General features: G+C 53.6%; 12 protein-coding genes across 12 annotated transcripts in view; 9 read left to right on the top strand and 3 right to left on the bottom strand.

Annotated features, from left to right (window-relative positions):
• The window catches only part of N656DRAFT_54501 (uncharacterized protein), a 3,817-nt gene extending 3,378 nt beyond the window's left edge, over window positions 1–439 (top strand). The window contains exon 3 of the mRNA XM_064810030.1: window positions 3–439. Coding sequence (XP_064675255.1) covers window positions 3–16 — 14 coding nt within the window. The 3' untranslated portion in view covers window positions 17–439. The remainder of the gene's footprint in view (window positions 1–2) is intronic.
• Window positions 440–1,698: 1,259 nt separating this feature from the next.
• On the top strand, window positions 1,699–2,998 carry N656DRAFT_54383 (uncharacterized protein). The gene is made up of 3 exons (XM_064810020.1): window positions 1,699–1,806; window positions 2,045–2,453; window positions 2,707–2,998. The coding sequence occupies exons 2-3, from the start codon at window positions 2,187–2,189 to the stop codon at window positions 2,785–2,787; spliced, it is 348 nt and encodes a 115-aa protein (XP_064675253.1). The 5' UTR covers window positions 1,699–1,806; window positions 2,045–2,186; the 3' UTR covers window positions 2,788–2,998.
• N656DRAFT_54413 (uncharacterized protein) lies at window positions 1,751–2,094 on the top strand. Its single transcript, XM_064810023.1, has one exon. The coding sequence runs from the start codon at window positions 1,797–1,799 to the stop codon at window positions 2,001–2,003; it is 207 nt and encodes a 68-aa protein (XP_064675254.1). The 5' UTR covers window positions 1,751–1,796; the 3' UTR covers window positions 2,004–2,094.
• A 2,631-nt stretch (window positions 2,999–5,629) lies between the features above and the next one.
• N656DRAFT_764846 (uncharacterized protein) lies at window positions 5,630–6,271 on the top strand (the record flags this gene model as incomplete). The annotated part of the gene is made up of 1 exon (XM_064813359.1): window positions 5,630–6,271. One exon carries the CDS (start codon window positions 5,630–5,632, stop codon window positions 6,269–6,271), a length of 642 nt encoding a protein of 213 aa, XP_064675252.1.
• Window positions 6,272–8,600: 2,329 nt separating this feature from the next.
• N656DRAFT_698769 (uncharacterized protein) lies at window positions 8,601–10,075 on the bottom strand (the record flags this gene model as incomplete). The annotated part of the gene is made up of 2 exons (XM_064810734.1): window positions 8,601–9,768; window positions 9,831–10,075. 2 exons carry the CDS (start codon window positions 10,073–10,075, stop codon window positions 8,601–8,603), a joined length of 1,413 nt encoding a protein of 470 aa, XP_064675251.1.
• Window positions 10,076–10,613: 538 nt separating this feature from the next.
• Window positions 10,614–11,169, bottom strand: N656DRAFT_764844 (uncharacterized protein; the record flags this gene model as incomplete). The annotated part of the gene is made up of 4 exons (XM_064813358.1): window positions 10,614–10,730; window positions 10,798–10,866; window positions 10,930–10,967; window positions 11,034–11,169. The coding sequence occupies 4 exons, from the start codon at window positions 11,167–11,169 to the stop codon at window positions 10,614–10,616; spliced, it is 360 nt and encodes a 119-aa protein (XP_064675250.1).
• A 31-nt stretch (window positions 11,170–11,200) lies between these two features.
• Window positions 11,201–11,885, top strand: N656DRAFT_773863 (uncharacterized protein). Its single transcript, XM_064814146.1, has one exon. It carries the CDS (start codon window positions 11,220–11,222, stop codon window positions 11,595–11,597), a length of 378 nt encoding a protein of 125 aa, XP_064675249.1. The 5' UTR covers window positions 11,201–11,219; the 3' UTR covers window positions 11,598–11,885.
• A 136-nt stretch (window positions 11,886–12,021) lies between these two features.
• On the top strand, window positions 12,022–12,841 carry N656DRAFT_55295 (DUF1687-domain-containing protein). Its single transcript, XM_064810054.1, has 3 exons — window positions 12,022–12,167; window positions 12,237–12,560; window positions 12,655–12,841. Exons 1-3 carry the CDS (start codon window positions 12,159–12,161, stop codon window positions 12,739–12,741), a joined length of 420 nt encoding a protein of 139 aa, XP_064675248.1. The 5' UTR covers window positions 12,022–12,158; the 3' UTR covers window positions 12,742–12,841.
• Window positions 12,842–13,772: 931 nt separating this feature from the next.
• On the top strand, window positions 13,773–15,850 carry N656DRAFT_794120 (uncharacterized protein; the record flags this gene model as incomplete). Its single annotated transcript, XM_064817238.1, has 3 exons — window positions 13,773–14,463; window positions 14,606–15,374; window positions 15,439–15,850. The coding sequence occupies 3 exons, from the start codon at window positions 13,773–13,775 to the stop codon at window positions 15,848–15,850; spliced, it is 1,872 nt and encodes a 623-aa protein (XP_064675247.1).
• A 129-nt stretch (window positions 15,851–15,979) lies between these two features.
• On the top strand, window positions 15,980–18,215 carry N656DRAFT_794119 (uncharacterized protein; the record flags this gene model as incomplete). Its single annotated transcript, XM_064817237.1, has 2 exons — window positions 15,980–17,442; window positions 17,633–18,215. The coding sequence occupies 2 exons, from the start codon at window positions 15,980–15,982 to the stop codon at window positions 18,213–18,215; spliced, it is 2,046 nt and encodes a 681-aa protein (XP_064675246.1).
• A 904-nt stretch (window positions 18,216–19,119) lies between these two features.
• Window positions 19,120–20,126, bottom strand: N656DRAFT_773860 (uncharacterized protein). Its single transcript, XM_064814145.1, has 3 exons — window positions 19,764–20,126; window positions 19,555–19,698; window positions 19,120–19,494 (listed from the first exon to the last, which is right to left on the bottom strand). The coding sequence occupies exons 1-3, from the start codon at window positions 19,908–19,910 to the stop codon at window positions 19,321–19,323; spliced, it is 465 nt and encodes a 154-aa protein (XP_064675245.1). The 5' UTR covers window positions 19,911–20,126; the 3' UTR covers window positions 19,120–19,320.
• Window positions 20,127–21,108: 982 nt separating this feature from the next.
• On the top strand, window positions 21,109–22,212 carry N656DRAFT_54295 (uncharacterized protein). Its single transcript, XM_064810011.1, has 2 exons — window positions 21,109–21,779; window positions 21,847–22,212. Exons 1-2 carry the CDS (start codon window positions 21,410–21,412, stop codon window positions 22,062–22,064), a joined length of 588 nt encoding a protein of 195 aa, XP_064675244.1. The 5' UTR covers window positions 21,109–21,409; the 3' UTR covers window positions 22,065–22,212.
• Window positions 22,213–23,842: the final 1,630 nt, after the last annotated feature.

Raw genomic sequence — 23,842 nt, 5'->3', positions numbered from 1 at the left:
ACCATACCGTTGTTGAACTCTTAGTTGGCAAAGGCAAGGCCGATGTTGATTCAAAAGATCGATATGGTCACACGCCGCTATCATGGGCCGCTGCGAACGGGCGCAAGACCGTTGTTGAATTCCTAGTTGGCAAAGGCAACGCCGATGTTGAATCGAAGGATGGAGATGGCCGGACGCCGTTGTCATTGGCTGCTACGAACGGGCACCAGACCGTTGTCGAGCTCCTAGTTGGCACAGGCAGAGCTGATGTCCAAGCGAAGAATAAAGATAGCAAGACGCCGCTGTCATTGGCAACTGCCGCTGGACATAGGGCCGTCGTTGAGTTCCTAGTCGACACGGGCAGAGTAGATGTCGAAGGGAAGGATACCACTGGCGGGACGCCGCTACTAAGGGCCGCTGAAAACGGGCATGAGGCCGTTGTTAAGTCCCTTGTTGTCAAGGCCAAAGCCAATGTTGAAGCGAAGGACAAAACTGGCCAGACTCCGCTGTTAGTGGCCGTTAAGAGCGGGCATAAAGCCGTCGTTGAGTTCCTGGTCAACACAGTCAAAGCCAATGTCAACACGAAGGATGAATCCGGCAGCACGCCACTGCTAGTAGCGGTCGAGGGAAATAAACAATCTATTATCAAGTTCCTACTTGGTACAGGCGAGGTTGACGTTGACGCGAAGGACGACAGGGGCTGGACATCGCTCTACTTGGCTGTCAAGGGCGGGCACGAGGCCACTGTTGAGTTACTGCTTGGTACAGGCAAGGTCGATGTCAATGTCCTTTCAAACCATTCCTGGACGCCGGGAGTCTTGTTGGAAAACGTCCACGCTAGACACGAGGCCATTGTTGGGTTACTACTCGGCACAGACAAGGTTTATATCAACACAAAAGACGTTCTTGGCCAGACGGCGCTTTTCCGGGCTGTTGATATCGAGTCCATGGCCATTGTCAAGTCAATACTCGATACAGGCAAGGCCGACGTCGATTCAAAGGACAATTTTGGCCGAACACCACTAATGGTGGCTGTTGAGAAGGAGTCACGGAAGTCCAGAGGTATTGTGAAGTTCCTACTCGATACGGGCGAGGCCGATGTTGGTGCAAGGAGTTGGTCGCGCTTAGACCAGTTCGTTGGCCAGACAGTGCTGTCTCTCGCTGTCATTAAGGGGCATAGGGATATCGTTGATCTACTGCTCACTAGTAGTACGAGCGACGCCGTCGTTGATGCCAAGGACCACTATGGCCGGACACCGCTCTACTTAGCTGCCAGGGGCGGGTTCAAGGCCATTGTTCGGTCGCTGCTCAATACTGGCAAGGTTGACGTCCATACAATGGACAACTGGGGTATTACACCGCTCGCCATAGCTGCCAGGCGTGGGCATGAGGCCGTTGTCCAATTGCTAGTTGAGGCGGGTGCGAGTGCGGGTGCGGCCGAAGGCAAAAGTGTCGAGCGAATGCAATAGTGTCGAGATACCTGAACTTGGGCTTGAATTTCAGGCGGGCAACCCGGATTGGTAGGGTATATTTCTAAGCGTGTCTACCACATATACACTACAGTGCCTTCCTGCTTTGAATCACGAGTTTTTCAGACCAGCTGTGCCAGGTAGGGCAGTCAGGGGCAGATAGCTTCGCTAGGGCCTAGGGATACGGTTGGACATTGGGAAAGAACTACGAGGCCTGCAAGTGGATAATTCGAACACTTCACAGACCATTCCAGTAGACAATTTCACCTAAGTGCGTTGTGTCTTGACTTGAGCAACCGGAAAGCAACTCCCGGAAGCTTCCTGTCTCCCCATTCGATTTAGTTTCAAATGTTACCTGGTGAGTTATGTCTTCCCTCGGCATCAGACCTCAAACTTTCCCAGGCGCTAGCTAGCCACCTTTCATCTATGAGCACTGGGATTCTGCAACACAATAATGGGCATGTATATATGTCAGGAAAGTCAGTGCCCCTTTTGTTGGCAAAACAATCCATGGTCTTTGAGGTCATCTATAAGTGGGTCGCTTATATATCCTGATTGGCCGGAAGACCCATGGGCATGCGCTAAACCACTTACAGCCTTCCAGTTGATCCGAGGTCTAAGATCACCTTATCCTCGAACTTTCCACAACCGAATCGCTGCTCGCAATCCACCGCACCTCTCTTCAGCAGAGACCAACTGCCCGACGCGCCCGCAACCGAAGGTACACATACCGAAGCCATGGCCGTCTTCCAAAGCCGCAAATTCCGCGGCTCGGCCTACGCCAACACGTTCGGCGCGCGGTACCGCGCCGCGATGGCCAAGCACCCGTTTCTGCTGTTCGGCCTGCCCTTCATGAGCGTCATCGTGGCGGCATCCTTCGTGCTCACGCCTGCGACGGCCGTCCGGTACGAGCGACACGACCGCAAGGTCCGGCAGATGACGCGCGAGGAGGAATTGGGTGTGGGCAAGGGGGGGAGGAAGGTGGATATCCGAGAGGAGTACTACGTACGTTGGTTCTGCTCTGTTTTTTTGCTTTCGGTCTGTTTCGTGTTGGCTCTGGTTTCGGTCTTGACGTGCGCCTGTGGTCTCACTTGGGCGTGTTCCGTTTGGTGTCAGCGCCGGCGCAAGACGTGGTGGCAGTGTCGGTCTTTTCTGGAGAACTATTCCTTTGTTCACGAGGGAGGGCAGTGTCGTTGAGAAGGATTACCGTCGCCAATCTTCGCCCGCCTAGGTTTCGTTTGCTGACACGCTGTTACAGAGGCTTGCCGCAAAGGACCTCGACAATTGGGAGCAAAAGAGAGTCAAGAGGTTACCTGGTGAGAATGATGGTGTGTTATAAGCACCAACTCGGGAAACGACTCGAAAGGCTATGCCGGAAACAGGGCTGGCATCTGAGTCACGCTCCTCTCGCGAATCCGGAGTCAACATTACGATCCTTGTTATCCACGCGTACCAACACACTCGATTCCTACGAAGTTGACGACGCGGCCCCAGTTCTGAGGTCGCCCGCCATTCGTTACTGTCACGACTGGTGACGGCAAAGAGAGGCTGGTTCGGTCGGTATAGGTTGTGTCGCGTCATCCGGCCTGGATTGCTTTTTGGATCACTCACACAGTTGTCACCTGATGGATGCAACCATGATGAGCACCCCCCGCAAGTTCTCGCCGATAAAAATGGTTTGACAACTATACAACTTTGCAGTACTGGAGATGTCAGCGCGCACGCCTTAGGATTATGACTTCCGATACCGATACACACGAATGCCAGGCAGCTTGTCGGCGATTCGGCTTACAGGGCCTGCACTCTCCGAGGCGGTTATCAAGGACGGTGGGAGCAGTGCGGGTGTTGGTGGAAAGCCTAAACTGCACACTCTTGCGTTTCCCTACGGCATTTGCAGCCTCGGACAAGTAATGTTACGGGACGGTGTACGCATATGGGAGCGTGCTGACTGGCTGCGAGAGAGCGCGATTGACAATTTCAGTTAACGCATCAACCGCAGCACGCTCGATGTGGCCCGTGTGGCTTCAAATACAGCACATCATTGCGTGGAGCAATCCTGTTTTGGATGGGCGGAGCCTTGTGTTTCAGAAGCACCGAATAATGCGTCGGTGACGTGAACGCCCGTCAGCAGAGCTGCTTGTGTGAGATTGCTTGCGAAGTCCGGCAATCGGTTATCATTGGGCCTCCACGACTACAGAATGCATCAAGAGTTCCAGAAATAAGAACGGGCATCTATGCTGGCAATCACTGTGCCATGCGGACCATCCGTATTCGCTACATTGCCGGCCGGCTCACCGCAACGTACAGTACCGTAGCGTGCGTAGAACGGCCCCTGAAAGAATGGATTTCGCGTTGCTGGTCGGCATTTGGCAGTATCTGTAAGATCAATCCTACGGAATGCTTCGAAGCATTATGACGGCCTATTGGATGTTTGAATAATCCTGAATGGAGCGGGACCGGAAAATCCACTGATCTGAAGAGCCCGATGGATCGATGATGGGACAATTTTTCGATCCCGAGAACTGGGAAAAAGCCGCCGCCACACCCGTGATTGCACCGACCGTACATACACGTATACATCAGACTACACCATTAAACATCATGGTGGGCTGATTTCTCGTTTCGTGCTTGTCAGTCGCCGCCATGTTTCGTCTGCACAGATGACGCGCCAGAATAACGAGAGCCCGTGAAGCAGTCCGATGGCAGCCTCGCTCGTGTATGTGCTGCGGCTCGGTACCTTGCGATCGGCGCATGAACCACACTGTTGGAACGGACGGGCGCTTTGCTTTTTTGGAGCGAATGGCTGACTCTTAATTTGGCATCTCCCAATCATGGGAGGCAGCAACAACAACCGAAAAGATGCGTCCAGGTCTCGTGAGCAGTCATCACGATCGTGCTCGCGATGTTGCCCGTTGATGAAGCGATCGCCGGGCGCTGTACTGTACATACGTGAATACGCAGCGAAGGGGGCGAACACGATATGGCCACGATGTCCCATCCCGATCTTGCGCCTTGCCATCTCCTCTCTGCTTGCTTGCCGTGTCTTGATCGGGACTTGTTGGCAGAATATTCGGGAAAAATGTCCACTCTAAAGTTTTCGACCACTCAGTGTCCTTTATGCTGCTTTTCCAAGAGCCCGAGGCCCTGGTTGTCCAACGGTACCCACACCAAATGCCAAAGGGGGCAAACCGATCGTCCCGCAGCTTGGCAAGTATCCAAGCGGGACGAAAGGACGTGCACATCACAGAACCCATGTCCCAGCAGCCCAGCGGGGAAGATTGTTGCGGGCAGGCCTTATGACGTATTTCAATCAATGTGATGGATTCTGGTGAAGTTAATTTTGCGCCCTTCTGAGGAGAAAGGCTCCAAAGAAGGGACGGCAGTAATTGCTGGCTGTAGCTAAGTCGTTCGTTTCCCGATCAAGGGTCTGCTAATTAACAAAGTGGCAAAGGGACACGAAGTCGGTTTTGTGCTGACAGCGACCTGTCATGCTTTAGTTTGGCAGAAAAGTGAGTTCCTTCGTACTTGTTTGACGGCTGAACTTTGCTGAGCTGGCTTTGTTAGGCCCTGCCTGTGTTCTCCCCTGCAGCACAGATGGTGTGCAGGTAAAACAGTGTTAAAAGTGTGGTTGCATGAGCTGGCCGCTTGACTGATCGGGGTTGTCAGCCACACCCCAATAGTGCAGGCTAGGAAGTCACCAGTCCGTACCTCTTCCCAACTCCGGACCTTGCATGGGCTGCATTCTGCAAGGTACCACACCTTTTGATCATGGCCGGACGATCGTCGGCATTCTGCCCAGCATGACTGGGACTCCGTGTCCAGGCACAGAGATACTGGACGCTTGATTATTAAATACGGTCTCCGACCCGTCCCGCCGGGACACTACATGTAGTTGGCTTTGCCCAGGCTTGATTTCCTCAACTTCCCAAACCAACTAGTTGGACATGCTACGGTCCAACACCATCAACCACTGGTTTACGACCAACTAGGCTCAGAACTCTCAGACTCTTCTTCCTTTTATAGCCCTCGGGCTCAGGCTTTTAAATCTCGGCCATCCCTCTCCAGCGGTGATGTTGTGCGGCATCCGACATAACTCCAACGACCATCACCATCACCACCGATTCCTCCGCAGCTTCCGGAGTCACAGGTGTTTGAGGCATCACGAATCCGACATCGACACCATGAACCACCACAGAAAACCAAGCGACGCCAGCAGCTCGTCCTCGCTGGACTCTCGCCCATCCACGAGCAGCAGGTCCGACATGTCAGTCGACTGGGATCCCCTGCGTCTCCACCCCCCACAGGCCCGAGGCCTTGCTCCGCTGCTTCCGGCGCCTCTGCCTAGGGAAGTCGCCCGCCCTAGCAGCAGAAGCAGCAGCAGCCGCTGGCATCAGCCACGCGAGTTACGGCAAATACGATCCTCACACAACCTCAAAGGCGATGCACGTCGTCAACCAATGCAGCACACGTACCAGCCGTCCAACACCATCATCTACGGCGGCTTCGACTTTGGATTCGATGCCACGGACGCCACAGCTAGCAGCAGCAGGAGGAGGGAACCCTCTCCGTCACCAAGCATAGCAAGCAGTGTTAGCAGCAACTGCAGCATCAGCGGGTCTGATGAGGAGATATCGGCCATGATGGCCGGGGGTCTGGCCCCTGCCCCCGCCCCACGGCCCCGCCCCCGACCCCGCCACCAAGACGGGACGGGCTTGGACAACGGCGCCGAATACTTTATCCGGCGCGGCGGGTGGAAGAGACGGGGCATTGTTTTCGACGCCGGGACACCTCTCGCTGGCGAGGACGAGACTTTTGAGATTTGATCATTCGGTCCTCCCAACACTCATACGCGTCAGCGTCTTATTCAGCAAGCGCTAGTTTTCCATTGTAGGGTATCATGGTATTCCCGGAGGGAGCATTGCATACAAGGCGGCGTTAGAAGGTCATTCGCTGGGTTTTCCTTCTACATGGTGAATTGGGGGGCATTGTCTGAGCGGCATATCACGGATGCATCGTCCCGGCGTCATGGTTAGGATACCCTGTGACAAAGATACCACTCTGGCGTTGGAGCGTCTAGGTACATACCTTACCTAGATGAGTATGTAAATGCTTCTTTATTTTTAGGTCTAGTCGCCGCGGCGTTGGCGAAACACAATCCAATGTTGGACAAAAGCATACCTCTTCTCTCTCAAAAGCATGTGATAAAATCTGTTGAACCCCTGGCCTTGATCTAAGAGGATCATAGAGATCTCGCCAAGTTGAAAACGGCCGCTCGGCCTTCAGGCGATTCACGAGAAACCAGGGTTTACCTTTCTTGTGCAACTCTCAAGAAGGTGAGCCCGAACTCAAACGGACACCACACAGCTACTTGCGGATATACCAGCAAGAGACTTGTTAGTGTCCGAGCCCAGGACGGAGGAACGGCGGTGAATCCCGATCGTGGGGACAGGACTAGGAAGGGCGCGATCGGAGCATTTGGCCCTGCCCTACCTTTCATGGTCAAATCAATGAAAGGAGAACGCTCGTTCGTCAGGAAACGGTCGCACGGTCGTTGAGTTTGAGTCGTGTGCATGAAGCTGATATCAGATGTCTCCGAGCTCCAGCTCCACACCGGCAGCGGAACTCCGTACCTGGGCGGCGCTTTCCGAGTCGTTTCCACTCCAACATTGGTTGAACAGCCATCAATATTGGGCTTGGGAGGTGTTTCAAGCCTACCAACTACTAATGCGTTAATCCGTGGTTTTACACTTTGACAACAGTTCAAGGCCTCGACTCGGAAATCTCCGTGCCCAGCGGGCTGAGTCTGGGGTAATGCAGTTGCGGAGAGTTAGAGAGCTGCAGGTCCTAACCAAGTTTGTCTTCCCCTCTTCTCGACATCACAGGATTCACACAGCCATCCGTCAGTTTTCGATTTCTAATCGTCGGTCACGCGTGGCAAAGGGACACACACAATGACTCCCATGGGAAATTGCACTCTGGACCAGCTGATTGAATCAATTGGCTTGATGTCCTCCTTGGGGTCTGGAAGATAATATTCCGAAGACGTAAGGCATCGTCATCCCATGGTACTTGGATGCTACCGTGCCATCCGCTTCCTCGGTTTTTGTCGTTCAGCCACAGCCATTCACAATCAAAAAGAAACTCAAGACACATTCGATGGTACGGATACGCAGTATGGTATCTGCCGCTCTTCCGCCCCCAATTCATCACAGGAACAGGATGCAAGCTGTCAATTGCCATCAGGTTTTCGTTGATTCCACCTGCGGCGATACCTTCAGTGAACCCCAATACCACCACATTTCCCAATTCGGCCCATCCCAGCTCTATATCGATGTTCAGCTCTTCACCGTCTTTCTCTTGTTTGCTTGCTTTTTCCCCTACCTCTCTGTTTCTGGTTTTGCTCCAGATCAGGATAAAGTGCAGTATCCGTACAACCAACAACTGAGACATCCGGCCCTGCCGAGCTGACGGACGATAACGACGGCACCACCCAGCCGAACTGGGTGTGAATGCGGGCGAGGCTTAGGGGGGGTCAAATGACCAATAATTCGCCCTTGGCTACACCAAAAGAACCAAAGGCTAAACCTGTTCCTGTTTCCCCTCCTAACCTGCCATGATGCAGGTACGGCTCGGTACTACTGCCTGCAAGCTGCACGACACTTTCACACTCGACACTAGTGGGACAAACACGCTAACTCAGCACACCAGTGCAACCCTTATACAGTGTAGATATGTCCATAGGTAGGAACAGGGCCTAAATTCGGGTCTCTATCTTGGCTACACTAGCATTGTTGGCCGATTGACCAATTTGACCCAACCGGAGGGCCCACACCGACCGCCGACGGTCTGCCGGCCATCACCGGGTATCCGCGGCTCCGCAAACTGACCACAAAGGTCTGGGTGACGCACCGGGCGTTAACGGTGGCCACGACGACACCTGTAGGCAGATATTGCAAAGAGACATTGCCAATGCCTTGGGGTGAACCATATAGGTATGCACCTATTAGTTAGCAGAGCGTTGCACATATTTCCGTCGGTCATCATACGGCGAAGAAAGCCGGTTAAACGGGCGAGCTTTGGCTCGTGCCGACCACATAAGGCATCAAAAGGAGCGATCACAACCGTAACAGCTCGTCAATGAGTTGATGGTTATCAACTCGGAACTTCAAACCACCCCTGGCTCGATGAGCCGTCTCTACTCAAGTCCTCCTCCTCGGCCGGCCACTGAGGGACGGATATCATATCAACGGGCATTCCGTCTCGCTTCCATACCCGGCCGTCCTTCATGACGAAACTAACCCTCCGCAATGCCCTCGCATCTTCTCTCGGGTCCGTATCCAGGGCAATGATATCCGCCCGGTTGCCCTCCTCAAACCATCCAAACCTAAAACCGCACTGGTCCTTGCCACATGCTGCCCACCCTCGAATGGTGCCCGCAACCAGGGCATCCTCAACGGGTATCCCCGACTCTACCATAATCTCCATCTCCCTCGCGTTCAACCCATGGTTGAAAGTCCCTGTATCCCCTCCCGCAGCCAGCAGCACGCCCTGATCATGCGCCTTCTTAACCGCGGCCTTGCACCACCGATAAATCTCGTCCGTAGTGGCGATCTCGGCCGTTGCCAACGTCGGCACCCACACCGTCCCTCGCTCCTTCATCTCCTCAAACAGCCGGTCCAGAAGCCCACCCGTGTCCTCAAAGATATGCTCAATGGTGTTAACCCCGGCCATCGACGCCATCAGCGCCGCCCTGGTCTCCCCAGCATGCGCGGCCACCGGTAACTGGGCGAGCGCCGCCTCGCCGACAATGGCGTTCATCTCCTCCTGCGAGAAGAGTGGCACGGCCGGGTTCCTAGCCTTCTTGTTATCAGGCGGAAACAGAATTCTATTCCCCGGCCCGTCGCCAGACTCGATATCATTCGGCCAGCGCATCACCTTCCTCCGGTAATCGGCGTAGAACTTGATAACATCTGCCCCATCCCCAACACGACGACGCACCGCGGCCCTGACCCCGCTGACCCCGTCGCATGCGTCAGCCGCCCGAGGAACAGTTAACCCCAACCCAACCTTGTTCTCGACGCGTATCTCGTACGACCCGCTGCTGGCCAGGGCCTCGGTGGCCACAAAGAGCCTTGGCCCGGGGATTAAACCTCGGTTGATGCAGTCCCGCAGGTTGGCGTCGGCGTTGCCCAGCGCCTCCGTGCCCAGGTCCCGGTACGTCGTGTACCCGGCCAACAGGGCGGCGCGCGCGTGGTTGGCGGCCCGCACGGTGCGTTCGACCAGGGATTGGTCCCGCATTTGTTGCGTCGCGGGTCGTTCGCTGGTTGGGATGGTTAGCTGGCAGGTCTACTAGGACACTTATTGGAGAAGAGGTGTATTTACGCATAGGCATGTAAAAAGATGTGCGTGTGGCTGTCTACGAAGCCGGGAAGAACTACTTTGTTGCGGAGGTCGATGTCCTGCGGTGGGAGGGGTGAAGGGAGGTCGGGACTGCTTCGGGTGACGACGCGGGCGATGGCGCCGGTCGTGGGGTTGATCTCGATGGAAACATTCCGTAGCCAGGCTTTTTGCTTGGGATCGAAGAGCAGGGCGGTGTGCACGGCAAACGACCCGGGTTTGCGTGCCATGTTCGGCTCGGGCTCCGGAGGAGGTGTTGAAGTGTTTGATGGCGTGTCAATGTCCCCAATGCTCGATGGTGGTCCGGTGTTTTGAGTGATTGATGTTCCGATTTCGTTGGTGCGAGTCAAGGGGTCCAAGCTGGCAGTTTCAACATCTGAACCGGGCGCGCGGAGGCTCAAGCCTACGGTGGACATGATTATTGATCCCGATGTTCGATAACTTGGAATGACTAGCATGGACGACGCGAATATCACGTTAATAAAGGGAAGAAACCGGATATTATTTGAGCAGGTGACGTGCTGCTTTTATACACGCGAAGCAATTGTGCGGTATCCGTTAGCCCCCTGTTGGCTCCGGGATGTGAATTCGGGTGTTTGCGCCTGAGCACCTTGATAAACACAACAACGTCGGGAACCTGCGATGTCCATGCAACTTAGGCGGTGAGTCGAACCGGCCCGAGTCTCCAAAACATGCCCAAATAGGAAAATAATTGGTCGTTGCAACGAAAATTCAATCTATTTGGGTGCTTTCAACCCTTTCCTAACTTTAATTCTTCTTGCCCGGCAGATTCTGTCCCTTCTTCTTCAATTGCTGCTCTTCCTCTGCCTGAATCTCGGCATCGATCTGAGCTCCTTTTGACGGTGTGTTCCCATGTGATTTGGCCTGTCAAGGGTTTGTTGTTAGCCCGACTCGCCCTTTTCTTATTTTTCCGGGAGAAACAATTGCTTACAGGGAGGGTCGGGTCCTTTTTGTACATTGCTGTCTCTTCCGATTGCGACTCCTGCTTCTCTGATGACTTCTGTTTTGAGGTTCGTGTTAGTCGTCAGCGGTCTTCTGAAGATGCAAAACGAGGCGAACCCACCTCCGCTGCTGCACGGTTCGAGAGCGACCTCTGATCCTCTTTTCTCGCCAATTAAAGTCAGCCACGTCGGTATGCGGTGAAGCATCCGAAGGTCGATTACGCACTTGAATCATTCTGGAGGTGCGAGTGTGCAGTTCCTTCCTGATACCGGGTACCGGTTCCGGTCTCCGAGGCCTTTTGGTTTCGTTGGTCCCCGGCCTCGTAGATCTGGCTGTTTCCGACGTTTGAGTTGCCTGACATTTTGGAACTTTTTCTCTTATTGCGATGCGATTGGCAAGAGTGATTTGGAAATGTTTGCTGAACTACTACTTGGGAAGACCATGAGCCTCTTCGAGGACCATATATGTATGGCAGGTACGTCCCCCGAAATGCGGTATCCAATGTGTTTTACGTCATACACTGCTGATGCCCAGGCAGATCACCACGGACTATCCACATACCTACACTTATTACAGAGCATCACAGAACCAGACACCTGTACACTAGAAGCAAGCGTTGGGCCAGCTCTTCGAGTCGAGATGCTAATTCTCCACTACTTCCGCTGCACTGCATGCGGCAACCCCGACCTTCGTGGCATCCTCAAACTCTCGAGGCCATTGATCAATTCGAGTCCGACACGGTGCTGCTGCATGCTTTGTAAGACATCAGGAAAAGTACCTAGGCAATAGTGTTGAAATTGCACAATGCAGATGCCTCGATACACCCAAGGGCCCCAATCTGTCAAGGCTATACGAGTAATATGACATTACGTCATAGGAGCGATAGAAGTAGAAGGGTCCTTGGAGCTCGGTAGCTCTATGAATGGTGCCTAGCAGTTTGCGATCTGCAGTTAATCACCTCAGAAACGTGTAACTTGCCTGAGTACATGTAGCTCAGTCCTCTGATCTGTTGCTTGTGTAGAGGGAAGGAGACTGTGAGATGCTTTCTACACGCAATGCAGTTCTGGTACTCCGTACATGTGGTGGAGAGCCTGATTGTGACGGGATTCTATTAACGCCAAGCCCGGGCAGGCGCGACACCGGATAGCGCCCGGGCGCGGGCACTGAGCCGTCTTGGCAAGCAGGGACTGGGGAAACAGGCAGTGGCCCAAGCTCCTTTGGTGGGATGATGATGGCTTGTTCCGTAACAACCCCAACGTCAAGTCTATTTTGAGTCTCACAGGTTGCCAAATATCGCAGTCTCTGTCTTCGCCAGTCACCTTTTCAAAGTCGCAGGACCAAGCAGCCAGCATGTTCTTTGTAAGTCAATCATGGCATGGATCTCATAACCACATCGATTGCAGTCCGCTGACTCGGTGCAAACCCCAGCACAAAACCCCCGACGTCATCACCCTCTTCCACAAGGCCAGCTCGCCTGCCTCGATGCGGATTCTTGCCGCACTCAGGCAGAGAGCTGCTGCTGCGGTTGAGACTGCAACTGAAGATCAAGCCAGCAATCACGCGGCTCAATCCAATGATCGCACTCCCGACTTCGACCTGGAAGTGACCGAGCAGCCTCCAACGACCGACCAGCTGCAGACAATCCTCAATTATGTCGGCAGCCAGCGCATCTCCTCTGTTATCAAGGGCGCAACTACCGAGCAGGAGGCTTTGAGGAAGTTCAGGGAGAATATCGACAATTTTCAGAGACCTGTGGTATGTCCTATATTCCCCGTCTTTGTTCTGGGTTGTTTCTGCTTCTTGCTACCCCATCAGTATACTACCAGACTGACCCTGTGCCATGCAGGTTGTCGACTGGAATAATGGCAAGGCACGCGCAAGTGAGAACGAGTCTGAGATTCTGAAGATGCTCGATGAGCTGAAGAAGCAATGAACTACCTGCGCATGAACCAAGGTTTCACGTTGCTTCGTCCCTGATACCTCTTTTAGACCCCACTCCTTGTATTATGCATTATTCAAACCAGGCCTTGCCCTTTGTCAACTGCTCCTGTCTTTGTTTGGACGTCTGGAGCTTCTTGATATGGCTGGATCAGGCTGTTGTGGTGAAGTTCAATGTTCTTGTGTTGGAGTGAATCAGGGGCGTTGGCACCGGACAGGCCTATGCGAAAGCAGCGAAGGTGTCACCGGTGAATGCTGCCTGTGCTTACTGGTACCGTGATCAAGTCTCCCAGGTTGAATAAATGGTGGGGCTCGTGAGGAGGGAGCGGCATTTCTGTGCTTCACTTGTGTGGTATTGATCATGAGGGTGGCTGGGGCAGATTCACACCAAGCCGCGAACTTCCCACCACGTCGGGCCCATCGCCGTCCTCGCTGATCAGCCCTCTTCAAACTCCGCTCCGCTAGTGGGCTCTTCCCTCCGGCGACTCATCATTTTCTTCTCCCAAATCCTTCCACCTTGAAATTCTTTTCCTCCACAACAACACGTACTCGAGATACGATCTCGCTGGACAGGCACTCTGCTTCATCGGCTGATAGAGTCAAGGCAACGAACAAACTCACTACTTGGTCTTTCTTGGAATCGAGCGAGCTACTAGGGTTGATTGCAAGATTGCCCAGTCTTGCTCTCAAAAAGCCAGCTCAGGTCGAGTCGCCTCTCAAAACTCGGTCCCCAGCCACACCAGGTATCCGACCTTGACTTCAATCCCGATTAGAAAGGTCCCCCAGTGTTTTTCTATCTCGCTGATCAAGGCAACCGAGTTCACTTTCCATCTCTCCTAAATTTCGTCTACCCGAAAAAACTCTCATCCCTCCTCACTTTTGCGACCAGCTTCTTGATCATATCAAGTCGAACGGTCTATTTGGCCTGCTCGCCGTCCAAGTTTTGTCACCTTTTTGGTCTCATATTTGCGACAGCGAAAATCTTCAGCATCGTTGGCCAAACAGAGCTGATCGTCCCAATCTACAATGGATCCCGTCTCATATCCGTCTCTCCAGCCAAAGTTCGGCCATGGATCCAGTCGCCCTTCAATCGGACAAAAGATCCCCAAGCCAAACATGGGCTTCTACATAAACATGCCCACAGATGCCGCCTGCATCTTCTCCCCAGCCATCGAGTCTTTGGAGAAGCGATCCTTTGATGACATCCTCAGCATCCCTTACCGTGAGCCCGTGCTCTGGGATGATTGGCAGCTCGAGAAAGAGTGCAAGCGAATCCGGGCCTCCCACCCTCGCGAGGTAGCAGATATCGTCCGACCCACGACTTGGGACGATCTTTACAAGTACTTCGATGCCCGCGATCTCTGGTTCAACGGCGCGTGGAACCTTTGGCTGGTGATCCAGCGCCTTTGCGACGAGAACGCAGATCCTGGCAACCAGATCGACCCTGCCATCTTCGCCGAAATAGATGATTGGGTCTGGAAATGGTGCACTACCGCTGAGAATCGCAACAAGCTGGGCGCCTGGCCTCTGCAGCGTGATGTCTTGGAAATTCTTCCCCAAGAAGACCGCAATGCTGTCGCCAATTGTGGAAGTGTGGCTCTCGACGTTCTTCGCCGCGCCCTTCGCCACTGGCAGAACGTGTACTCGGTCGGATCTGTCAATCAACAGACCTCGCAGCAGAACAATCATGCTAAGGTAACACCTAGCACCTCGAATGGTATGTACTTCTCTAACCTTCCTGTTCTATCTTGCCCACTGCCCCTTTCAACCATATGTCGATGGCCCTATACCACCCCATCCCTGAGTCCTTTCCACCAATCCCCATCAAACCTTGGAAACCTGACTAACAAAGTACCCAGATGCAATCGAGCCTCAGCGCGGACGCTCCCCCAAGCTTCTTGAGCCTGTTCCCCGTGCTCAGACTCGTTCCAGCTCAGCCGCTTTGGCGCCAGGTCGTTCGATGTCCCGGATGCCATCCGACACTCGATCGGCCACCCCAGTACCGATCGTCGCCCGTGGAACAAACCGTGTAAGCAGCACTGGTGGAGCGATCAAAACCGCCCAGATTGGCCCCGCCGCCATCCCGGTCGTCCAGAACGGCGCCGACTGCGTTGAGCGACAGGCAAGGAGTCGGCACCAGCCCTCCAAGTCGGGCCCTGCCCCTGCTGACCACTCGATGGCGAGTCGTTGGCAAGGTGTTCGGGGCTCAGGTCCTTCTCGGCAACCACGTCGATTTGGACAGCTACCCACGGTCCCCGGCAGCTCTCCCAGCAACCAGGAGCAAGGGCAACCTAACGCCAAGTCCATTTCTCAGATGCCACCTTACCGTGACAGCTACCATCCCAGACCTTGTGACTCAAAAGCCTGCAAAAATGATAAACGGATCAGTAATGATAAACGGATCAATCCCCGCGACTTGCTCTACACGACCTATGAGCCTTGCGACTGTCTACGTTGCACCTATAAATCCCGCTCCATCCATGTCAAGCCGCTTTTCGCGCGGACAGGCATGAACAGGCAGGTGATGAGCGACATCTTGACAAGATATTTTCAGACTTGGGGCTACGTTGAGGCCTGCGAGTTATCCCGCACTGTCAATGGAGGTGGTGGTTTACGGGCCTTTATTCGGTAAGCTCTCATCGACTAACTCAGCTGTATGGCAATAGGATACTGACAGCAATAGATTTTCCAGTGAAGAGAGCGCCCTCCTAGCTGTCGCTGTCGCTGACAGGAAGCCTATTGGCCAGCTAGCCCGTTGTCCCAAGGTCGAGCACCCTTTCTTCTCGAAGTTTTACGTTCCGCCGGCTCCCTCTCCGCGGAGCGAAACCTCAGGTTCCAAGCGGTCCTGGGGTAGCAGAGAGATTGATCAGAACTCAGCGATGCTTGCCCAGCACCAGTCTTCATCGCCGAACGGGAAGGCTCAGACCCGTGTTAACAGCGAGGCATTTGCCGCGCGCACGCCGCAGCGCCAACTCAGCACGGAGCAGCCCTATGGACCAGTCATACCGGGATCAGCACGCTCCCCTAGTATGGCCCAGCCAGGTCAGCACCCTCAGCCGGTATTTCTCAATGGCTATTCGCAGTCGCCTCAAGATCAAGGATAGCGTCCTTGGTTTGTGGGCTATGCCCAGCCGAGTGGTCAGACTTCTCCTTACCAGTACTACCCACAACCGATGGTCGACAGACCCCATCCTCAGCCTTACTTTGAGCCTCATGGCTGGTCGAGCATGCAGATGTCACATGGTCCGGTCCCTTACGATTTCCGCCCGCACTGTCCGCCGCATTGGTACCCGCAACCGGGTCCGGAACTTCGGCAAGCCCAGCAGTGCGGAACTCTACCGACCGCACAGGTTCAGGATATTCCTCGCTCAGCAAGTCATGGTCGCAATACCCGGATTCAGGATTGTGAGGTGCAAAGCAAGCCGCCCTCTGAGGAAGCCGTGGCCGAAGACGTCCGTACCAGTACTCGCAAGAACTCTCTGAGTTCCACCAGCAGCACCGGAAGCATTTGGGTCCGCCTTCCAGGTATGCAGCCCAAGGAAGTGAATGCTCCAGCCTCCACAACTGAGAGCCCTGTGATTCCCAAGACGCCCTCAGAGGCGCCCACTTCTGTCACTGCCGGGCGTGACTTTGGGGAGTCGGACACTGGACAGGGCATTGTGCTCGCAGGAGAGGACGACGCCTCACCCGCTCAAACTCCTGAGGGGCAGGGCGAGAATTCTCAGGGAGCCTTCGAGTGGCAATTGGAACCCAATTCTCGCTTGGCAATAGGAGATGTTCGATTTGAGCCCGGCTTCAACGCCACGGTCATCCATCGACCGTACAAAAGGCGACATCATCTGCCAATCCCTTCGGGTTGGGGAGATGACCATACTGACTCCTCGAACCATCCGGACGATACTCAGCCAGTGCCTGCTTTGCATTCAGCTGGCCCGCTGCCAGATCCGATCTTGCCGTCTCAATCGAGCTTGCAAGCGGACATTGACGCAGACCGAAACATTCAGACCAACGAGAAATACAAAGCAAAGCCAAAAAAAAAGGCGAAGAACAAACATAAGTCTGCCAAGAGTCCTGAGTTTTGTCGACGCGCTTCTCCACTGCCCCATAGGGATGCACAGCTCAGTAACGACACTGTCGTCACAAACAGCACAATGGGCCTTCCGGACGATGCTCAGGCTCAGAGCATCCCGGCCGCGAGGACCGGCTACCGTTCCCATGCTGGTGGTTCCCTGAGGATTCCCCGGCACCGCAACGCCTATCCTCAATTTATTCCCACATTCGACGGAGCTGATCGTCAGCCAGCAGCGCAGCCTGAGGCTCCCATTACCAACGTCTCTTCGCTCCAAGTCAAGGATTTCGCGGAGCCGCAGCTCCTCACGGGGAAGACGGAGAGGTCCGAGGACAAGTTCGGGTCCAACCCCGACGCGGACGCTTGCATCTCCGACTGCCCAAAGGTGGTTAAGGCACTTCCCGGTGAACGACCGGATAGCCTTCCGCCAAAGCCTCTTCCGCCCAAGCTTACTCTGGCCCCAATTCCCATAGTCATGGTGCAGGCGGCTGCGCGTCAAGCTCCCCGTGCACAAAACGGCCACTCGGTGTCCCCCGCGGCACCCAATGATAACAGCATTCCGATTACCGCCGGAGATCGAGCTTCTTCCGCCCAATCTACGGCGGCTCAATCCCACTGTGCCAGCGAGTAAGTACTTGAATATGCTTTCTTTCGTCCTTTTCCGGCCTCGGCAACCTTGTTTCATCCTCGGCGGATTCCGTCGCATCCTCCGATAGACTGTCCCTCTCGTCTCGTCTTTCATCGTCTCACTTCTCAATGGCCTTCACTCCTTTCTTTTACCACAAATCGCTGACCGAGTCTTTTTCATCCTGTCTAGCTACTTCAGTGCGAAAAGCCACATCTCCTCCAGAGAGAACAGTCTTCCTACTTCGGAAGCAGACAAGTTCAAGACAGCCCATGCGAGCCCATCACTGCCTGATGTCGAAACCAAGGACACCGCCAAGGCTCCTACTAAGGCTCCCAACTTGAAAGATTCCGCTACCTCCACGCCCGCCAACACGGCCAAGGATCCTTCAGTCCCATCCCCGGATGTCAGCACCAGCGCCGAAGTCAAGACCAAAAAGAAGAAGACCAAGCCCAAAACCGACCAGCCGAGCATCCCAACCCCTGCCCCGGCAGCCCGCGACCCGCTCGAGTTGAGCAACAATGACCCCGGCGTCAAAGGCGGGGAGGTAGAGGATAAGAAAGTGAACAAGAGCATCGACAACGACGAGAAAAGCAAGACCGTCACAGCGGAACCGAATGGCACCGTGGAGACTGTTGCCAACAACAACCAAGCCGACGAGACGGCGCAGGGCTGGACTTCGCCCCCGTCAAAGAAAAGTCTCAGGAAGCTGAAGAAAAAGAGGGAGAATGGGCGCACCCGTAAGAAGTCGGATTTCCCCTCGCCAGCCTTCTGAAGAGGCAGAGGCGCGTGGCGTACTTCTTGAAAGATTATGACTCGTGAGAAAAGAGGTGGATGACGGATGGACCGACTCGAGTTGTTTTGCTATGGAGTTCGTCCATTGGACTCGTCCAGATGATATACGCTGAGGCATCTGGAGATGATTTTCTTTTCTTTGCCCTTTTATTCTCCTTTCACCTTTACTTTTCGATCGACCGACAAGGCTTTTCGTCTGGTCGTCTATCATAGGTGTGGATTCAGGGCGGCTCTGTCACGCCACACTAGATGAGGACCATGACACGCACAGCCTGTGCTGGTTTGGTCGGATTGTCTCTTGGTTGGGCAACTAATGCTTGGGTGATGAAGACGGATGGTTTGACGTGAGGACTGCTTGATTGGGTCGGTTTGGGCTGCTGGATGGGCCTGGCTTGGACTTTTGATGGAGTGCAAAAAGTCTTGGGGTTGGGAACAGCAGCATGAACCGAGATCAGGATAGCACCGTCGGCCTTGGGTCAGTCTTCGCCTGGATGGATGGGTGTTAATGGTGGTGGAAAGAGTAAACCTTCTTGTCAAAGGCTCTGTCAGATGTATATCGACTACGTATAATTCATTTCAAGACGTAGCATCATGCTCAATCGTGCCTGCGTGCAGAGCGGTCACTGTATGAACTATATTTCGTGATGAACTACTCCTCTGGCATTAGTCCGCACTTTCCTGAGAGCTTCAGCAGGAGCAAAGATGAAGAGGCAATGCATGAAATCCGTCGCCCGTCTCAAGACAGTTAACTGTTCGGGCATGAGATAGCCGTCCGCTGTAGCTAGCAATAGCAAGCTTAATATGACGTCATCAGAACCGGCCGGTGCATGCCTCCGTCGGAAGGATCAGAAGGGAAATGGCAAGTCCCAAATCTTGCGCTTGTGCCTGTCAGGAGAAAACGATGTGATAGAGGTAAGCTCATTAGTATTATTCGCCCTATCCCCCTGCTGCTGGTTCTATGGGTATAGCCAAACTGTGTTCCATAGCCATGGTATCATACACATGTAAAAGCCAAACGCAAAACCCAAGTACGCAAAAATCCTACCGCTGCCTTCCAAGGGAAATAAGCACAGTGACCGCGGGTTCTAGACCCTAGCACGGCCAGTGAAGCGGCTTCGGCGCTCCCTGTGGCCCCACCAGTAGATGAAATGGGCAAAGGTGCCGACGAGCCAGAGGAGGGCATTGACAAGAACGACCCAAACGGCGTTCTTCAGTCGTTGGATGTCGGAATTTCCCCTGGCATCTTGATGAATGTACATCTGGGAAAAGAGTCAGCAGCCAGACTTTTCCAGTCCACAGTCAGCAAGGTATGTACGTACGCTCGCAAAGACACCGAAGAGGGCGATCCAAAGGATGAATAGAATCATATTCCACGCCCAGACCAAGGCAAATCGCAAAATGAAGGGAATGCAGTAGAGAATAGCCGTCAGCGCCGAGAGACCGCCCACGACTTCAGCATAGACCTGCAAGATAATTAGCGAGAAAGACCTGGACAAACGGGAGATTCTCTGGATAGGAGGAGTCTTACCCATCTGCCATCGGCATGCTCGTTAGCTTTCCGGGTGCGATCGAGCTCCACGCCATAGAGTGCGCAGACGGTAATGGCGAAGACGAATTGAAGAAAATGCAAGATGGAAAAGGCGACATAGCCCTTCCCCAGCCCGCTGATTGCCATGTTTGCAGATGCCTTGGCTGGTGCGCCTTTGGACAAACCCGTTGCGTGATGGAGAGCAGCTGTTTGGAAATTGGGTGTAGCCCTCGAGTTGTGTAGATTGTAGAGCCGACGTGTCTAGTGGGCTTTCGTCGATAGGCTGGATGCAATTATCACGACGGTGAATGGATATTGACGATTTGCGGAGGGGAAAAGTCAGGAGAAGTTGCGACTTATGGTTGACGATTGGATGAGGCCCCACGTACAAGTACAATTACATAGCTGATCACCAATGACGTAGCCGACCAAGTGCCGATTGAGGCCAAGCTAACGTTAGACCCACTTGGCCCAACGGCCTGGGTACAGTACAAAAGTACGTAAGCTGTGTTAGACGATGTCCTTTTCCATCGCTTTGTTTCTCGGGCAATGCGTTTAGCAGCCCCAGTATTGTCTGCTTGTTTGATGCTACTATTAGTGTTCTAACCGATAAACGGGGTTATGGCAAGCATAGTTGTTGATTTATTTGGGTTGCTGGGAAAGCCACTCGTGTATAGGACTATAGGTATGTATACTTGTGCAGTACTATTACTCATTGGTACGGTGCCCTTGAGATAAGATAAGGAGATAAGATAGAGGGGCTAAACACCCCACTCTGTGATGAGACGTCTCCTTGAGCTCAAGCTCTCCAAGGGAAGGAGCTCATGTTTCAACCTCATCATCGTTAACATTCCAATTCACTGCTTCGTCAAATCACCTCACCCTGCACATCCATATCACTTTGTCATTTTACAACTACAGATCACATGCGGAGTTGCTCACGCCCGTTGCGTCGTCGGAAGCCTGACTCTGCACTTTCGGAGATTCGGAAATGTTCGAGGCGAATTCATTGATAAGCCTTGTCGAAGAACCCTTCATTGTTAAGCCTTTAACCCCACCTTGAAAAAGGTGTGAACCTTCAGCCATACTGGTCCGCAATCCCCTGTCGGGTAAAAGACAATAAAGAAGAGCGAATTAGATTCCCATGTTATCTGCATTGTTCTTCTTTTGGAGTTCGAGGCTACCCTCCGACCAGCCCAACGCCATATTCCCTGAGACACGTCGGAAAGTTGATGTCTAGCTCGGGCGCATATACGCCGAGGGCTGAAGCCGACAAGAAGCTCCAGATCCAGCTTTTGTGTTAGCAATCTAGTCCGGACATGTGTAAAAAAGACGCGATGCCCCTACAATGTGCGGCAGGAAGTTACAAGCTTCGAGACCAGTCGAGCTGCCTACACCTCCATATTTACTGAGAGCCCTGCAGCCCTTCCAGTGTGAAGCTATCGGTTCTGTAGCCGGTAAAGCTGTGCGATCCCCCTCAATGCGTCTCGGCCTTTAGAGAAGTCGAGGCTCTACTAATCCAGTTGACACGACTGGAATTGCCGGGACCTCATAGCATAAAGGAAAGGAATCCCGCAATTCACGTCGGGGTTGCTCCATGTTTTCCCACTATCTTTCCCAAGAAGACCATAAAAGAACTCCCCACAATGCTCGACAACTGCACTCCTGCAGGGCCCTGGTGGCCTGGAGATTCGGGACGCCCTTACACTTCCCACTTGTTGATACCAGTACATAGTAAGAGACCCTCAACCCGAGATGCCCGCAGCCGATGTTATTGTGAATTCCCATCGATCAAACTCGATCAGTTTACCGGTTGCGCCACTCACATTCCGGATTTACCCTTGTTATCGTGGCAAACTCCGAGAGTGCCCTGTGAACGTTCTTATGAGCAATGCAGCTTCTTGGCCCCTTGGGCCGGTTCAAGATGTCCAGAGTTTGAAGAGTTAAGATTCTCTAAGGGGTACGACATAGGAAGGAGCTGCGTCTGGGCAGACCCAGCATTGCGAAGGCAGTGTGGTAAGGCACAAACCCAGAGCATACTTCTACGTTCATCAGTCCAGCTGACGGGCGCTCATATTGCCAGCAACAATAAGGCGGACGGGGCATCACCGGCCTACTGCCCTGCCACACTGGATTGCCCCGGCACCGCGCCTACTTTGCTTGCCAGTCAGGGGTCAAAAACAGCACTCGGGGGAAGCACAGCACACATTGGCCAGCCATCGACAAAGGCGATTCTGCCTCTTGTTGTCTTGCACAGACCGCACAAACCAAGCCGCCGCCCGTTGTGACGTGCCCAACTGATCACGGGTCTCTTTGCCACCGATGCCCAGCGTTTTCAGGATGGCAGTGGCAGCGGTTGTCAGTGGCATTTTCTTCACGATGGAGTCGGATTTCTGTCCCGCGATGATTCCTGTCCATACATCGCCGTGTGGGCCTTGCTCGTCGCCTTTTTCCTTCACCGAAGGAACCAAACACCATGGTGTGGGCAACGCTTGGGCCGAATTGGAGTCTCGCATGGTCGTTGGTCCGAGGTTTTCCACCGCCTCGACCCCATACGTGCCGCAGTGGGAAATGACAGTCCCTGAGCACTTGTTGGAATGCCTCACGATTGGACGAGATTGGGTCTTTTTGTGTACTTTGTGCAGATTTCCACCGACGAAATGCCTTTCGGGCCAATCTACCAAGCCCCCCTGGGATTTACATCACAACAGGGCATCCGCCGCCATGGCTCGAGGATATATAAGGACCGTCTGGACGACCTCGCTGTTGAAGGAGCTGTTGGCAAGATAGGACCATCACCGTTGTCAATTTATTCTCTCTCAACCGGGAAACGCCCAACACTGTCCGTTAAATCGTCAAGATGCCGCAAGGAAACCAGGTCAGTTGAGCCCCCTTAGACCTGATGGCCTACCTATGTTTGCTTACCTGATATGTCTCTTTCTCAGCCCGCTATTACCACGGTCTTCACGTGGAAATGCTGTAACTGTGGCTACAAAGAAAACGGCCGATTGAATCCTTCCTGCATTAATTGCGAACATATCCGCCGCAACGACTGTCATTGTAAATGGAAGAAGCATTATGTTAGGGCTACCTAACAGGTCCAAGGTCGGAGGGGAAGGCGGTTTGATGCTTGGTCGGAACACTCGAGAATAGGTTTCTGGTGCTGGCCCGGTTCAACCTGGCTCTGTTTTGTGATGGTTTCCGTCATCGACCTCTCGGCAAGCCAAGTTCGAGACACACATATCGCCCTGCACACGATTCTTGTCAACACAACCTGAGCCGTCCTCCAATTTCTGACACCATTGGTGGGCTCGATTCTTATCAATCCAACCTTTACCGTCAGCCAATTTCAGAAACCACTGGTGGGCCGTCCCTGAGGAGTCCTCACCACTGCAACCTTCCGTCTTTGTTCGGTATGGGCAGCAATCCCGGCTCCGGAAGAGGTGTTGGTGGGGAGGGGTGGAAAACCCCTTTTGTATTCCGATTCTGCGAACCTGTATTTCTATAAGATTTTCATAGAGGCTGACATAGTCAGCACTGAGGGAGCAATCGTGATGGATACACAAATCTAGGAACTTTTGATGTCAATTCTTCTCCAAATTCTCCCTCTTCCGTGCCCATCACCTACCTACGTCTCCATTCTTCCGGGCGAGCTCCCCCTTTTGGGACAACCATCTTTCCGATACCTTGCTAGGAACACTCTACAGTCACTCAATCCTCAACTCATCAGCTTCATAGATTTTTGAATGAGCTCAGACCCTGCAGCTGGCATCTATCAAAAGAGCAAATGTTTGTCGCATGGGCAATGGGCAATGGCTGAGCAACTTCCTAAACGTATTCGCATGGCCAGAGCCACGAACATGTCGAATCAGGGCGGAAAAGAAAAACGGAGGTAGGCGGAGCACGCAGTCCGTCTGCTCTGTTTTTATGTTTTTGAGATGCCGGGATCGGGCATGCCAACGCCACCGGGCGAACCGGTCTCGGGGCGCGGACCATTCGGTCAAAATATGCCTTAGGCCCCCATTCATAGCAATACAAGGCAACAATGAGGACGAAATACAAAGCAGCCAGATGAAAGT

This window comes from Canariomyces notabilis (assembly GCF_033297395.1).
Source record: "Canariomyces notabilis strain CBS 508.74 unplaced genomic scaffold N656scaffold_1, whole genome shotgun sequence".
NCBI classification, from domain to species: domain Eukaryota; kingdom Fungi; phylum Ascomycota; class Sordariomycetes; order Sordariales; family Chaetomiaceae; genus Canariomyces; species Canariomyces notabilis.
The sequence above is the reverse complement of the archived record's forward strand: the minus strand, read 5'-3'. Positions and strand labels throughout refer to the sequence as shown.

Excerpts from the sequence above, each read along its gene's own strand:
- N656DRAFT_55295 (XM_064810054.1), top strand. Across the intron at positions 12,561-12,654 it reads TCGACAATTTTCAGAGACCT|GTTGTCGACTGGAATAATGG; the intron begins GTGGTATGTCCT and ends TGTGCCATGCAG.
- N656DRAFT_54295 (XM_064810011.1), top strand. The coding sequence starts at position 21,410 with ATGCTCGACAACTGCACTCCTGCAGGGCCCTGGTGGCCTGGAGATTCG. Across the intron at positions 21,780-21,846 it reads AGCATTGCGAAGGCAGTGTG|CAACAATAAGGCGGACGGGG; the intron begins GTAAGGCACAAA and ends TCATATTGCCAG.
- N656DRAFT_54383 (XM_064810020.1), top strand. The coding sequence starts at position 2,187 with ATGGCCGTCTTCCAAAGCCGCAAATTCCGCGGCTCGGCCTACGCCAAC. Across the intron at positions 2,454-2,706 it reads ATATCCGAGAGGAGTACTAC|AGGCTTGCCGCAAAGGACCT; the intron begins GTACGTTGGTTC and ends ACGCTGTTACAG.
- N656DRAFT_54413 (XM_064810023.1), top strand. The coding sequence starts at position 1,797 with ATGTTACCTGGTGAGTTATGTCTTCCCTCGGCATCAGACCTCAAACTT.
- N656DRAFT_773860 (XM_064814145.1), bottom strand. The coding sequence starts at position 19,910 with ATGGCAATCAGCGGGCTGGGGAAGGGCTATGTCGCCTTTTCCATCTTG. Across the intron at positions 19,699-19,763 it reads AGCATGCCGATGGCAGATGG|GTCTATGCTGAAGTCGTGGG; the intron begins GTAAGACTCCTC and ends ATTATCTTGCAG. Across the intron at positions 19,495-19,554 it reads TCTTCGGTGTCTTTGCGAGC|ATGTACATTCATCAAGATGC; the intron begins GTACGTACATAC and ends CTCTTTTCCCAG.
- N656DRAFT_773863 (XM_064814146.1), top strand. The coding sequence starts at position 11,220 with ATGTTTGCTGAACTACTACTTGGGAAGACCATGAGCCTCTTCGAGGAC.